Source organism: Mangifera indica, chromosome 5 (genome assembly GCF_011075055.1).
Source record: "Mangifera indica cultivar Alphonso chromosome 5, CATAS_Mindica_2.1, whole genome shotgun sequence".
Lineage (NCBI taxonomy): Eukaryota > Viridiplantae > Streptophyta > Magnoliopsida > Sapindales > Anacardiaceae > Mangifera > Mangifera indica.
The window spans coordinates 19876611-19892409 of NC_058141.1; the positions used below are offsets into that span (position 1 = coordinate 19876611).

At 33.5% G+C, this 15799-nt stretch overlaps 3 protein-coding genes and 1 pseudogene across 7 annotated transcripts; 1 reads left to right on the plus strand and 3 right to left on the minus strand.

Moving 5' to 3' along the window:
• Positions 1-523: 523 nt before the first annotated feature.
• Positions 524-2806, plus strand: LOC123216553 (protein PXR1). 3 transcript variants are annotated; one of them, XM_044637002.1, is made up of 5 exons: positions 524-747; positions 819-880; positions 1000-1199; positions 2347-2476; positions 2558-2806. In XM_044637002.1, the coding sequence occupies exons 1-5, from the start codon at positions 597-599 to the stop codon at positions 2672-2674; spliced, it is 660 nt and encodes a 219-aa protein (XP_044492937.1). In that variant the 5' UTR covers positions 524-596; the 3' UTR covers positions 2675-2806. The 3 variants fall into 3 exon arrangements, with proteins under 3 accessions (XP_044492937.1, XP_044492936.1, XP_044492938.1); XM_044637001.1 differs by having other exon boundaries at positions 526-747; positions 997-1199; XM_044637003.1 differs by lacking the exon at positions 819-880 and having other exon boundaries at positions 527-747; positions 997-1199.
• LOC123216551 (cytochrome P450 704C1-like) lies at positions 2712-5522 on the minus strand. Of its 2 annotated transcripts, XM_044637000.1 has the most exons (7): positions 5120-5522; positions 4458-4673; positions 4085-4375; positions 3679-3999; positions 3159-3362; positions 2870-3076; positions 2712-2767 (listed from the first exon to the last, which is right to left on the minus strand). In XM_044637000.1, exons 1-6 carry the CDS (start codon positions 5411-5413, stop codon positions 2888-2890), a joined length of 1515 nt encoding a protein of 504 aa, XP_044492935.1. In that variant the 5' UTR covers positions 5414-5522; the 3' UTR covers positions 2712-2767; positions 2870-2887. The 2 variants fall into 2 exon arrangements, with proteins under 2 accessions (XP_044492935.1, XP_044492934.1); XM_044636999.1 differs by lacking the exon at positions 2712-2767 and having other exon boundaries at positions 2785-3076.
• Positions 5523-6569: 1047 nt separating this feature from the next.
• Positions 6570-10063, minus strand: LOC123216050 (cytochrome P450 704C1-like). Of its 2 annotated transcripts, XM_044636405.1 has the most exons (6): positions 9930-10061; positions 9412-9826; positions 8678-8950; positions 7702-8043; positions 7351-7551; positions 6570-6969 (listed from the first exon to the last, which is right to left on the minus strand). In XM_044636405.1, exons 2-6 carry the CDS (start codon positions 9604-9606, stop codon positions 6784-6786), a joined length of 1197 nt encoding a protein of 398 aa, XP_044492340.1. In that variant the 5' UTR covers positions 9607-9826; positions 9930-10061; the 3' UTR covers positions 6570-6783. The 2 variants fall into 2 exon arrangements, with proteins under 2 accessions (XP_044492340.1, XP_044492339.1); XM_044636404.1 differs by having other exon boundaries at positions 9412-10063.
• Positions 10064-12075: 2012 nt separating this feature from the next.
• On the minus strand, positions 12076-15678 carry LOC123215233 (annotated as a pseudogene).
• Positions 15679-15799: the final 121 nt, after the last annotated feature.

Sequence of the window (15799 nt, forward strand, 5' to 3'; positions counted from 1 at the left end):
TGCGTTTCACACGTTGGTAATACTACTGTTTTCTCTGTTGTATTTGTATATCAGCCATCTGTTTTTCAGTAGCTTAAAAAAAATTTATATCTCAATTTTTTTGCAGGCTGATAAAGGGCTGGATCCAATTCAGGCGGAGATGAGGCAGATCAGTTCACATCAGTCAGACACATTTAAATTCGGATTCAGTTTCAAAATGATTAAAAAGGGTTAGATTCAAATCAATTTGAATTCAAAAAAATCTGAATACGGTTCGTTTGATAAAAACAAGTCTAATTTTTTTTACTTGAACCAAATTTATTCAGTCTGAGTATAAATGGATGGGATTCCATCTAAGTTTAAACGGTTCAGATTAAATACAGCCATGAGTGGATCACAGCTAGTGGCGCGAAAAGTGGAGTGGAGTCAAAATTTGGGCTGTGCCAGTATGGGCTGTTTCATCCAATGGTAAAGGTGGCTTGCCCATCAGTACTTTGATATTTAAAACAGGGCAGCCTTAAAAGGCCTAATCAGAATGGCTTTTTCTGGTCCAGTAGCATTATAATTAATTTTTAGGTTTGCGTAGGAGAGTGAGGGGGTTTTGAAAAGAAAGAAAGATGGGAGGCCAAGGAAGAAGAAGAAGAGAGAAGAACTATAGAGCAGCACATGGAGGTCCTACTCGACTACCTCCTCCACCTGATCCCTCCCAAGTCGATGCTTTACCTTCGAAACTCCGCAAGCTCATCTCTTTCACTTCTACTCTTCAAGGTTCTTTCTAACTTCTCTTTCTAAAACCACTTTGCAGTTACTTTTACCAATAATTTAATTATCTTCTTCAGATTCTAACAAGGTTTCAAAGGACGAAAATAGGAAAATAAAAGTAGACGCTGATGCTGACAAAGTTAGTTCCGACCTTTCTCGCTGCTTTAATTTATATGGATGAATGTTTAAACCTTTTTTTATTCTTATTTTTGGTTGTCCGTGATATGTTATATGATGAATTTAAATTTAATGTAGAAGGGCTTCCCGGAGAAAAAAAGGAAATTGGAAACAACTGGAATCGAAGATGGGGATGCAGATAGTGTAGAGGAAATGGCGCAGAATGGCAAAAACGAAAAGGGAAAGAAAAAAAGAAAAAGGAAGGAGGTAAAGGACCTACGATTTGAGGCTGAAATTGGGAATTTGGCCACCCGTTCTAAAAGAAAGGAGCGCAAGAAAAAGTACGCTCTTCTTACTCTTTATTTTCTTTGATATGATGATGATACTTGATGTTGCCAGTAATCAGTTGCATCTTTTCCTTGTTGGAATGGTTTTTTATGATGATGAGATTAGCACTTAAAAATACTCTACATCTACGATTATGTTTATTATTATTGAGGGAGAAAATAACATAGGTACAATGGTAATGCTAAAAGTTGTGAGTTCGATGTTTGATTATCTGAGCCTCAGTTCAACCTTGAATTTATAGGAATGGAGGCTAGGGTTACAAGTATTACTTACTAAGTATTGAGCCATGGCTTTTGACAGAAAGTCATTGTTGGAAGGTTGTCTGCTCCCGAACTCTGATGTAGTAGGAGAGTTTGCGGAGCTTAGGGTTAATTCTAGTTTTCCTTGCTGGAATGTTTCCTGTCTGCATCTTGAATTGACCTGCAAGTTAGTAACGACTCCATCTGCTGTCCACTAATCGTTTTTTGGTTGTCAAAGCTGTGACTTTGATCGAGGAGAAGTTTTGACCTTATAACAGTTTGCAATGTCTTTAATATGCTATAGATAGTCTAAATTGGAATGAAAAGTGGCTATGTTGCCGTGAAAAATGCTTTAGAATTGGATGTGATTTGTTTTTGGCATCCTACAATTATAGCATCTGCATGAACGTTTGACCTTTTTGACTGCAAACTACTAAAAGTTTTAACTACTGGCACAATTTTACCATATGAAATACCGGATGAGTGCCAAGGCCTTAATGGGGGATTTATGTGACCAACTCCATGTTGGAAGATTTATGCAACCAAATGAAGCACAGTGGTGCTGAAGGATTCGTTTGATCAACTCCTAATAGATGAAATCTAGAGTTAGCTTACCCCAAGTTGAATTTTGTGAACTTCTGATCCCTCTTTTGAACTAGAATCACTTGGAAAAAGAAAATGTTCCACACTGATGGATTTGGGTCCCTAACCATGGTTATTTCTTGATGTAACTGAAAATTATTGATCATAACCATTTGACATCTTCAAAATGCTTGAGCGGTTTCATGTGTCATTTATCTCAACAATTAATTTGGGTGAATGCAAAAGTGATTTTCCATTGCACACTGATTTTTCATGCTGCATTGTCAAACTGTTAATAATTATATAATACTTCTTTTAGGTATTTGGAAGAGAAGAAAAAGAAACACAAGAAAGCTAAAACAGAGGAGGAGCCAGACTTCCCAGGACGTGAGAAAATAAAATTTGGAGATGTGGTTGAAGGACCGCCTAAATTGCTTGCAGTTCCTAAGGTAGTATCATTGGCATTTGATTAACATCTAGAAGAATAGTTCTCTTTTCAATTTAATGAGAGTTTTCCAATCTTTCTGCAGTCAATGAAGATTGATGCTTCGAAAGAGAGGTTACGTTTGCAGGCAATTGAGTCTTACAGAAATCGCAAAGGATGGACCTCAAGACCAGGGCTTCAGCTTCCCCCAGTGATCACATGACAGTATAGTTGGTTCAGCTTAATGCAAATGCAACTAATTGCCAAACAATCTTTCCCCTTTTCTGGCTTCTGTACTTTATGGTTCTTCAGTGTTCTTATCAATGAGAAAAGTACAAACAATATATTAATTTCATAATATTGCGAAAATAGTAGAATTTATTTAGTTTTGTTTACAAGGGTACTGAGCTTAACATACTATAGAGTAGATGCGAAGTTAACTGCCAATTCTTCGGAGGACTCTAACATGCAGGCCTCCATCTATGTGAAGATTGATCATTGTCCTGTAATTTACAGTTGCCTTCTCATTGCTCAATTTGAATTCAAAAAAGTGTAACAGGACTGCTGAGAAGATCTTCATCTGTCTGTACGCGAATTCCTTCCCTAGACAGATTCGCGGACCGGCCTGTGCACCAACAAGAAATGGAGTTTATATTCTACAACAAAATCAGACTCATCATAAGTGTTTTATCACACATTCTACTGACCTGGAAGGCTGTAAATTTGAAAGGGCTCTCTTTCTGAAATATTCCATTCTCATTTAACCATCTCTCTGGCTTGAATTCTTCTGCATCATCGCCCCAGATGAATTTCATCCTACCCATTGCATAAGGTTGATAAGCTACCATATCACCTTTGCTCACATTGAACCCATCTGGCAACGTATCGTCGGCCAAACATATCTTAGCATCCTACAAACAAAACAATTTAAAAAGAAAAAATAATTGAAATATGAAACCTTATTCTATCCGGAAACATTATGGAATTAATTAGCCATTAACTAAACTTGGGGTGTTCATAAGGTTTGGTGACAATAATATCAATGCCGAAAAGGGTAGTTAGAAATAAGATTGCCAAATGCTTATGGTGGTTGTAACGCCCTTAGAAAAATTCTTTATTAACAAGAATACAAGAAATATATTGGTTATGTATGAGCATCTTACACTGTTTCGAGTTGATAAGACAAGAATGCATATGAATAATATGAGTAGTCAGAATTTTATTTACCACTGGAACAGCAGGGTACAGTCGCAGAGTTTCAGTTATAGCTGCATGAAGATAATGCATATGTTCCTGAGCTTCTTCAGTAATACTGTCCGCAAACTTGGCAAAGCTTGTACTGTCTTTAATGTTTGTAGCTTCCTTCACTTCTTCTGCAATTTTTTCCTGCACAGCAGGGTGCTTGCAGAGCATGTAAATAAGCCACGAAAGTGTCGTTGCTGTTGTGTCTTTGCCAGCAATTATGAAGTTCAAAATTATATCTCGCAGATACTTTGGATCAGTCTCATTCACTTGAAGAAACCTTGATAATATGTCTTCTTTCTTCATCTGCCTCAGCATGTATAACAAGTTCACATTATAGCTACATATATATGTCATAATTAAAAAATAATCTGTTACTTAGTTGACTTACAGAAGAATCATCTTGTGCATTGCACATTTGTTCAGTCTTGCTATGAATTAGCTTGTAAACAAAAGTGTCAATCACTTCAATTTTTTTCTTTAATGTAGCTTCTGATCCAATATTTAAAAACTTCTTGATCCTCCATGAAATATCAACATATCTGAAGAGAGTCATTGCACTTGCATCATCAAAAGCAGAACTGAAATGGATACCTTCTTCGCTTGATCTGCACATGCTGTCTAATTCAACTCCAAATCCAACTTTGAAAATTGAATCCAAAGTTGATTTCATAAACAGATCCTACATGAATTTTTATATTCAGTTTATCATGTTCAACATCAAAGGGCAAGTCAAAATCTGTCTATGAACATTGAAAACTCACTTGAATGTCCAGAATGTGGTTGGCATTTGAAGCCTCATACAGAATCTGAGCAAGTTTTGCCACATTTTTCTTGAAAACAACACTGCTAAAGTCTCTCAGAACTTTTGTTGAGAACTCGTAGCTAGATATCTTTCTCTGTTGACGCCACTTATCACCATCAACAGTGAAAATTCCATCCCCTAATAAGTCCCTTAGAATGTTGTAATTATACCAGCCCTGCACAAAGTTTCAGATAACTTAAAAATTTAGGCTTCCAAATCAACAAAAAGGTGGGAACCTCACAAACGATTGATTACAGTAGCCTAAGGTATGTAAATCTAATGCCTTCTACCTTTTCTTTTTTGTTAGGGCCTCAACAAAGTCCTATTGAATCTCCCACCCCAAAAGCTCTAGCTTGAAGCGATGAGACTTTCTTTTACACTTACATAACTAAACTCAATTCAACTTCCATGATGGGTAAAGTCTAGGTTCGAATTCGCCTAAATTAAGGTAGTTTGAACTGAGTTAAGCCAGCTCGGTTTGCATCTACCCCAAATTTTCACCACAGTCATCTCAAAAGCTAACCAATTACCTTTCACCATGAGATTCTCATGTTAATTACAATTAAAAACCTTAAAATTTAACAGTTATATACTCGATACACAGTGGAGGAGATAACTTACCTTGCCATAATTTTCGAAGTTGGTTTTAAGAATGTATTCTACGTTGGGAGGGTAAGCAGTGTAAACCTCACTTCTAAAAGGAGAAATCAACCTGTAAGTCTTATGCTTGGCAGCGAGATCAGTCATATAATGATGCAGTCTGTTGAAGTTGAGGAGTTGATTGAATACTGTACCACCAATAGGATGATACTTCTTCTTTTGCTGCAATTTTCCACCCAGAATTCCAACGGTAACAACTCCCAAAATTATAGCTAAAACAGTGATGAAGAGAGGGCTACCCAGGAAGAAATCCATGGAAAGAAACCTAGCTAGCTTCCTAAACGAAGAAGGATTTCACTTGGTTGTTTTTAACGCATGTGACACCGTTATCGATTGAGAGAGAATAATAAAGAAAGAATGGATGACGGAATATTGGCAGGCCAATTTTAAGTGTAATTTTATATATAAATAAAAATATATTATTATATAATTATATATTATTTTATTTTTAATTATATGATAATATTTTATTATTTATACATAAAATTATATATATAATACTAAGTTGTATATATATTTGAGTAGATAAATTTTTATCTGTGTATCCATTTATACTGCAATATAGATTTATTGATAGAGCAATACTGTACATATTTATTTTGACTATATAAATATATATATATATTATCATATAATTATATTTTATTTTATATTTAATTTAAAATTATTTAATCATAAATAATATATATAAATATATATGTATTAATATATTTAAAATAAATATACATAATTTTATTATTTATTGATATTAAAATCAATTAATTGACTATATAGATCCCTTCCATGATTCTAGGATTTCTGTAAGATTTATTTTTTAAGATAATATTAAAAATATTTAATAATTTTGTTGTTCTCAATTTCTTATTTGTAAGCGAAAATCTTGCTGGTCAGGGTTAGATTTGATTAAGTTAGTTGGGTTCAATTTCAACCTTAATTCAAACGAGTTAACTTTGATTTAATTTAAATATTTAAATTTGAGTTAATTTAAATTAAATTATTTTTAAATCAAATTTAAGTATTAGTTCATCAATTTTAGATTGACTGTTTTGAAATTGAATCAATCTCAAATTAAATTTATTTGAGCTTGACTTGCATTAAATGGTTCACCTGTAGTTCAAACTCATATAATTGTAGAGGTGGAGTTGATGAGAGCTAACTTGGTTTGAATCCATAGATTGACTCGAACAAACTTATCTTAAATTAAAATTTTGACTCAGTAATTTAACTTATTTGTCTATTTTGTTATACTATTCAGCCCCCTAGTGTCATCGTTCACTAGTGACACTATATATTAACTCAAACAATCTCAAATTAGATATTATAGATTCAATTGAATCTTGAACTGACTTTGAACCTAATTTAATTCGGATTGAATCTACCTCTAAATTAGCCGTAACCCCCCGGACCATGATGAACCTAAAGAAACAGAGCAGTGTTATTGAGTCCATGGGCCACAATGAGGCCATAAGTGTTTTCCAAGTCAGTCATGTGATTTGAGGTACATAATGCATACATACATCCTTGGTAGATAAGCAGTTTTTCTACCAGTATGGATACAACAAAAGAGTAAACCTGAAATAGATTTTAACCATATAACAACATTTATATGCAAAATTTGAAATCCATCAACTTTTTCTTGGAATTGCGCGAAGATGGAGGTTCCCATCAATGTGAAGTGAGAACATCGTCTTGTAAGTTAAATTTTTTGTGTCATCAGCCAATTTGAAATGGAAGAAGTGAAGAAGGGCCATTGATGCAATCTTCATCTGCCGATAAGCCAAGTCTTTGCCTAGACAAATCCGAGGACCACCCTGTAAAAATAGGTAGACATTTAGATATATATGAGACTGCTAAACAAAGGGTGGATTTGAGCCTAACACATTGATTAGAATAAACCGAATTTGAGTTGAAGTTTTAGTTTAATAGTTCAATTTGAATTTGACTTGTTTGTTTCGTTAACAAACGAATCATCCTTTGAAGATATTGTTTAATTTGTTGATAATACCATTTATCCCCTCCATAACTCTTTGATAACATTACACACAAATTCAAATGAACTCAAATTTGAGTTCGTGTTAAACGCTAATTGGCTTTTGTTTAGGCTTAACTTGACTCAAATTCATCATCTTGAAATGGTGTATAAACATGCATATTGAAATTAAAAAAAAAAAATTAGGGAGATTAGTTCGTACATGAAAAGACACGAATTTGAAATGTGATTGAGGCTGAAAAATTCCATTCTGAAGCCATCTTTCAGGACGAAATTCTCCGGCATCATCTCCCCAAATATAAGGCATTCTAGCCATGGCATATGCGGTGTAGTAAATTCCATCTCCTTTTTTAACCCTATAGCCATCAGGAAGAACATCATCAACTTCTGCACACTTTCCATCCTGATACAACAAACATACAAGATTATTTTTGTTCGTCAGATAAAATTTCTCGTCACTAATTGAAGTACTCAATTCAAAGCCTTGCGGAAAACAAGTCAGGCTCTGAATTGCATACTTCATTCAAATTTATTTTGAAAATAAACATCTTACCAAGGGGACTGCAGGGTATAGCCTCATGGTCTCTGCCAATGCTGCATGAAGATATTGCATTCTGTCAAGCGTTTCTTCAGTTATATTGGCCACAAAATCGTCAAGGTTGGCGATTTCATTTTCCTGACTTCCAGTGATATGTCTCACTTCTTGCACAATCTTTTCTTGTACCAAAGGGTTCTTGCAGAGCATGTAGAAAAACCAAGAGAGCGTAGTGGCACTGGGATCTTTGCTAGCAAATATAAAATTCAATATTATATCCCTCAGATATTTATCGTTCATTGTCTCGGGGTCTTCTTCACTCGCCACCAAAAATCTTGAAAGCAAGTCCGTTTTCTGACTCTTTAAATTTAAAAAAAAAAAAAATTAGAAGCAAGTTTTTTACAATAATACTACTGTTGGTGGATACTAAAGGATAAAAAATTATGGATGAGTTGATCCAAATTGGTTTGACTTAAATTCACAACTCAACTCAAATGAGTTGATCTCGAATTAAAACTTTAGCTAAATAACTTGACTTGAAATTAGTTCATTTATTCATTCAGTGATATTGTTTATTGTTCACCTCTCATATGACATTTTTCACCTTATCGGTAGTTCTCTAATGATATTATGCATCAGCTCAAATAAGTTCAAGTTAAGTATTATAAATTTGATCCAAGTTTGAGCCGATCTCAAGCTTGAATTGGATCAAATATACCTCTATATAAAACATGACATAATGTGATTTAGTGATTTTGAATTAAAAATCAAATAAATAATTAAATTACACAATAACGTGATAATTAGTTTATTTGTACACATTAATAGTAGTTAGGGTTAGATAGCTACGCCGAGCCCAAATTTATGTTGAGTTGAGTTCAATTCAAATCGTAAATAATTTGAATTGGCCAAAAACGTTATTAGAGATTGCTAATAAGATAAACAATATTATCAAAGTAGTAACAGATTTAGTAGCACACAAATCACCACTTACGTAATCTTGTTGTACGGCAAGAAAATTCCTCTTATCATGAATGAGTTTGTGCACAAACCCGTCAATGACTTTGAGATTATTATTAATAGAAGCTTCAGAACCGAAATTGAGAAGCTTTTTTATCTGCCAGAATGGATCTTTGTATCGTCCATACACCAAAGCATTTGATTCATCAAGGGCTTTCATGAATTTGGTCCAACCATTCAAGCAATTCAAATCCACTCCAAATGCCACTTTAAATATCCAATCCAAACTCAACTTCATCATCATATCCTGCAAAACACCAAAAAAAAAAAAAAAAACATTGTTATATATATATGATTAATTAGGTAGTCATGCAAACGAGTAGAGCCAAGACTAGTACTGATTGGCTCGAGTTCAACGAAATGGAGTAAGCATGGAGCTCGAATTTGGGCTTGAACTTGAGGAGTTTGGGTATTGTTAACTCAAATTGAAGGTCAATTTGATAAATTCGATAATACTCATTCATTTTATATATATATATATATATATATATATATATATATATATATATATATATATATATATATATACACCCATTCCAAACTGTAAACTTACCGAATTGAGCAACAGAAGCTTAAGCTTGATTTGATAACAATCAAACCAAGCCGCAAATAGCTCTCCAGCAGCTTGTTTGGATTGCAACCCTAATAATTTATTTTGGCCATGTGCAATCAAATATTATAAAGAGACCATGAAATAAGATTACTTACTTGCATATCAAAGATCCTACCCGCAATAGCAAATTCCGAAACTACTTTGACCACCTTCACTGCATTTGTTTTAAACACAGCACAACTGTAACTTTGAAGATCTCTTGTTGAGAACTCAAGGCTAGCCAACTTCCTCTGCTGCCTCCACTTTTCTCCATCCACATTCAATATTCCCTGGCCGAAAAGATCTTTCATAACCAGTTGATTATACCCACCCTTCGAATATTTATCGAATTTGACTTGTAGCACATGTTCTATGTTTCTCACATCAGTGGTGTAGATTTGGCTTGCAGCCGGAGCAAGAAATCGGAAAGTGGGCTGTTTTCTCCCAACTTGAGTGTGGTAGTCATAAAGTCTGTTGTAATACAAGAGCTTGTGATAGACAGTACCGTACACCGGTGCATAACTGGGGTCTCTGAAAGATTTGCCATAGTAGGATTTGATAATGAGATAAGAGAAGCGCAAAAAGAGAGAGAAAATTGAGAACGCAATGAAGGCAAAGATGGCCAAGATGATACCCATTTTGTTTTTCCTTTTCGTGTTGCGAATGAGAAGAGATGGATAAGATCTTGATTATATATATTGAGCTGGTTCTGTATCTCAGAATTCATGGTGGAACATCTGAATTATATAATATTATAAACTGGATCATGTGAGTGAATATACATATAAATATATAAATATATATATATAGAAATGAACACGTTTAGATGTGGTGATTGTGATATATAATGCTTTCTTACCCCTCAAAATTAGCACTTCCCGCAACGCCGAAAGCCATGCTTCTGACTTGCTAATTGTTAGTTTAATAATTTAATTGAGCATTTAAATCAAGTGTTATAATTTAATTAAGTAATTTAAAATTAAATATAAAATAAAATATAAATATTTAATTGAATATTTAAAATTAAATTCACATAATATTATTTTTATTAATTGTATTAAAGAAGTATCTTATTAAAAATTTTGTATTTATATTTTAGAAATTTTATTATCTGAATTTAAATATAATAAATAATTAATAAATATATAAATTATAAATTTTAATATAATTTTTTTTTAAAGTGAAACTCAAACAAAATAATGACTTGCAGCATGAATTTTAAGGAATCTGAAAGGACTCTTGTTGAAAACTCCAAGCCTGTAATTGAGGACCCCGAACAAATAACAAACAACAACCTGGTAGTGAATGTTGACATTGGCTCTGTGTTTATCATTGCATTGTTGGACATTGAGTAATCCGCACAACCAATAGCCATTAATAGTTCATTTTAATTAGCATATAATAAGTATTTATAATTATTTTTCCTAATCTTTTATAATTTAATTATTTTATAATCTATAAATAAAATCATTCGAATAGAAATATACAATACATTCCTAATCTTTGCGGACTTGTCATTCATTATATAGTTATATTTCATGGATAACACGCTTTACCAAATAAAAACGAACTCAAACTTCACAAGAAAAAACGAGAGGCACAAGTCTACCCTCTTCGTTGATTATATCACCCTAATATTTCAACTCTTGTGGGGACGTTTGGAGTTAAACAGCCTGTAAAACTTGTCCTTCGTTGAATAAATTAACAACTGTATGTATCAAGTTCAAGTGACAGGATGATATGAGTTTTCATGTTTATATCACATAAATTATGTTTTTCGAAAAAGAATCCACCGATTTTATCATGTGAGGCGAGGAAGCACTGTTTATAGAGAGATACTACGTAAGTTTGTTTGGAAATGAGATGCTTCGTGAAAGGAGAGCGCAGAATCAAAGTCAATATATAGAACATGAAAAGCTGTAAATTTGGAAAGTGTTTCAGCCTCTTGAAAACTTACTGAAATTCGTTTTCAATGTGTTCTACGTTCTGTCTGGCTCAGTGCAGGAGCAAGAAGCTTTGGGCAAACTGAGTTTGATTGTCTAGCTTAATTAGGGAATGATTCAATCCAAATTGAGCTAAGCCCAAAGCCAGCTCAAACTAAGCTCTGAGTTTGTTAGTGAAAGGTAATAAATAATATTACCGACAGAATAAGGTAAATTATATCTTCAGATAAACAGATAAACAAATGAGTCAAACTCAAACCCTGTGATGGGATGGATGAATATGACCATTTATTGAGCTGTTTCTTTATCTCATAATTCATCTAGAACATGAGAAATCTATCAACGTATGTTAGAGAGAGAAATGACCATATTGAATTGTATATATTTTATTTATTCAAGGTGAATTCTCCCTGCTCAAAATGATTGAAACAAAGGTTTTGTTGTTGACTTGGGTTGTCGGATTTGATTAGACGGACTCTGAACAAGATTTAAATTGATATTAATCTAAATTTAATAAAATTAGTGTGATATCAATGCCCACAATCTTGAAAATAATTTAATTTTAAATTTGATTTGAGTTTATTTGAATTTAAACTCAAATATTTGAATCAATTTGAAATTGACTTATTTTATGTATGATGGATATGATCCGAGCTTAAATTAACATCCAAATCAAATTGAGTTTAGAGCTGACTCGAGCGTAGATTGAATCTAGAATATTTAGGTAGAGCTTGTTTGAGTTAATATACAATAATCACTAAAGGATTACCAGTTAGATAAATAGTATCATTAATAAAAATAAATAATCAATAAATTGACAAATAAACCGATCTTGATCTAACTTGATAAGTTAAACTTCATCTCAAGATCAACTCATTAGACGCAATCCACCATTAGTTTTATGAAAACAAACCCAATCTTTATTTGAGTTTGACTCATTTGAACGAAATTCAAATTCTAACGCTCACGTAAATCCAGCCCCCCTATATTAAATTTCTTATTAATTTAATTTCCTTAGTACATGTTAGCAGCTCAGCCTAATTATTAACTTGATATTTGCCAATTCAGAGAACGTGAAACAGATGAAAATTTAATAAACAATTTATAATTAATTTCCCCTCTTCGTTGAATATATTTACATGATATTTCAATTCGTGAGGGTACATTGAAACCAAATTTCATTTTATGACAGTGAAATATCTAGGCTTCGTTTTAGGGTGGATTTTATTTTAGTTAGCTCCAGTTTAATTGTTAGTTCACCTTATTCAAGATCAAATCAAATGGTCATAAGTCAAGTTCAAGCTTAAGCCAGAAGGATGCTCAGTTTAATGGGCTCATGAGTGATTCATGTATTTAAAATAGTTTCTTTTTGCACCAATGTTACATTATATAACAATACAAAACAACGTTATTTTACTATATAACTTAAAATCAAAACGACATCACCGTTTACCCTAAGTTTATAGAGCATGATCTCAACTCACATGGTCCATTGACTCAAACTTATATCTACAGTACTGAACTTGCGCATTACACATATATTAAGTTTAAACTCAGTTTCCATCAAAAGTTGTTGAGCCCAAGCCTTGCTCAACTACTTGGCCAGTGACTGGCAACCGCGCGGCGATTAAAATTTTTGTTCTTGTACAACAATTATGGCCAGTATATTCTGGATTTTCTCAACAATTGCTGCACATGCATGATAAAAACAGTGCAAGCACTGAACAAATCGTGGAACACTTATTTAAAAATTCATCGGGTTTTATTATTGAGAATATATGTGAAAATCTATCAACTTTTCCTATAAATTGCTCTGAGATGGAGGTTTCCGGCATTGTGAAGTGTGTTATCATCAGCCAATTTAAAGTGGAAGAAGCGAAGAAAAGCCATTGATACTATCTTCATTTGTTGGTAAGCAAAGTCCTTCCCCAGACAAATTCGAGGACCGGCCGGTAAAAATCAGAATAAATTGAAATGTTAAAGCTGCTAGCGTTGTGATTAAAATGCAGATATAATGCAATAACTAAGGCAAGAAGATTACAGACATGGAAAGCTATAAATTTGAAAGGTGATTCGGGTTGAAAAATTCCATTGTTGAGCCATCTTTCTGGTCTAAACTCCTCGGCATCTTCTCCCCAAATATAAGGCATTCTGCCCATTGCATAGGCCAGATAATACACGCCGTCTCCCTTTTTTAATCGAAACCCATCTGGAAGAATGTCGTCAATCTCTGCACACCTTCCATCCTGCCATTCCAAACACTTTTTTAAGAAAAGTTATGATAATTGGTTAGTATAATCACGGTTTACGGATGAGTTTAATATGATTAATAAAAATATAGTTTAATATATTTTATAATTTTCAGTTTATAATATAAGTAAAATAACTTTAATAAATTTTAAGATTTATTATATTTTTGATATGGTCCAATAATATACTATATGTTAGTTAGATTTTTTTTTAAAACCCTAATATCAATTATTGTAATGCAGGTAAATTTATGAAAAAAATCACAAATTGAAAAAATACGATATCTTTGTCTTGGAGAATGCATGTATCTTGATAAAACACTTACTGCAAACATCAAATCAGGCCTAGTGTTTGTCAAGTATAAGAGACTTCCAATCAATACTCTTAAATGCTTCACTGAAGGCTTGACTCCACTCCATGCTTTTAATAATGGTGTTTTTCCTTTCATAGCTATTGTTAGCAATCTGTTTATAAGGTAAACTACTGTATGTGCAACTTCAACCCAGAACTGGTTTGACATATATTTCTCATCTAGCATTACTCTCACCATTTTCACTACAACCCCGTTCTTTCTTTTTACAACCCTGTTTTGCTCAGGGGTGTATGCATTTGTTAGCTGATAATAGATTCCTTCTTTCTCACAAAACTGACTAAATTCCAAGAATAACTTGGATTTATAAATCACAAGTGTTTGATGTGTTTAAGAATCTTAAGTAATTATGTAACTTTAAAACTAATTTAATTCACTATTTTACAATAATGATCCTCCCTGTCAGATTGAATTTATTTGTTCAAGTAAATTTATCTTACGCAGCGCCACTTAATACGACCACAATCTAAAGGTTACTTTGGCTTTCAAATAAATTTTGCCTACCACAGGAACTGCTGGATATAACCTCCAGGTCTCTGCCAAGGCTGCATGAAGATACTGCATTCGCTCAAGTGTTTCCTCCGTTATTTTTGCAACAAAATCATCCACGTCAATATCTTGTTCTTGACTGCCGGTGACATCTTTCACTTCTTGCATGATCTTTTCTTGTATCAGAGGGTTTTTGCAGAGCATGTAGAAGAACCAAGAGAGAGTATTGGCACTTGTATCTTTCCCAGCGATCGTAAAATTCAATATTATATCCCTCAAGTATTTATCATTCATTTCCCCTGGATCCTCCTGGCTCGCCACCAGAAATCTTGAAAGTATGTCCTCCTGTTCATTCTTGACATAGAACATAATGGGCAAAGCTTTAATAATCAAGTAAAAGAAACAAATACTTAACAGTATCATCGAAGCTTACATAAACTTGCCGTGCGGCCAAAAGATTTCTCTTGGTGCTGATAAGTTTGTGCACAAAATTATCAATGAGTTTGATATTCTTCTTAAGGGAGGCTTCAGAGCCTATATTCAGAAACCTTTTCAGCTTCCAGAATGGGTCAACATGTCGCTGATACACCAAAGCATTTGAATCATCGAAGGCTTTCATGAATTCGGTCCCCTCTTTGCTTGATCCATCTAGACAATTCAAATCAACACCAAACCCAACTTTGAAAATGGAATTTAAAGTGCATCTCAACAGTAAATCCTACAAATGAAAACAATGGCGCACAATAATAAATCAGAGACCTTGCGTTTGTTAAAATATTTGAACCAATTTCATTAGAATTAAAACTTACTTGCATATCCAAAACCAGACCTGCAGTAGCAAATTCGGAAACTGCTTTAACCAGCTTAACAGCATTTCTTCTAAATACATGACAGCTAAAATCTCTTAGAACTCTTGTTGAAAATTCATAGCTGGCTAGCTTCCTCTGCTACCTCCATTTTTCTCCATCGACTACAAATATTCCTTGGCCAAAAAGATCCTCAGCTACAGCTTGATTATACTCACCTTTCGAATAATGACTGAAATTTGTTTTCAGCATATGTACTATGTTTCGTGCATCGGTGGTGTAGATCTGGCTTGCCGCCGGAGAAAGAAGCCGAAATGTTTTTAGTTTTCTGGCATCTTCAGTTTGGTGGTCCTAGAGTGTGTTGAAGTAGAATATCTGATGAAACACTGTACCTTTTACTGGCGGATAACGAGGGTCTTTTATACATTTGCCAGAATAGGATTTGATTATGGCAAAGGAGAGAGTTAAAAAGAGAAAGAGAAGCGATAACGCAATAAGGGAAAAGATGGCCAAGATGGCATCCATTTTTTTGACAATTTTTTTCAGTTGTGAATGAGATGTGATCGATGATCTTGATTATATATTTACCTGATTTTTGTATCTTATAATTCATCGTGCAACATATGAAGTATAGAATATTGAAAAA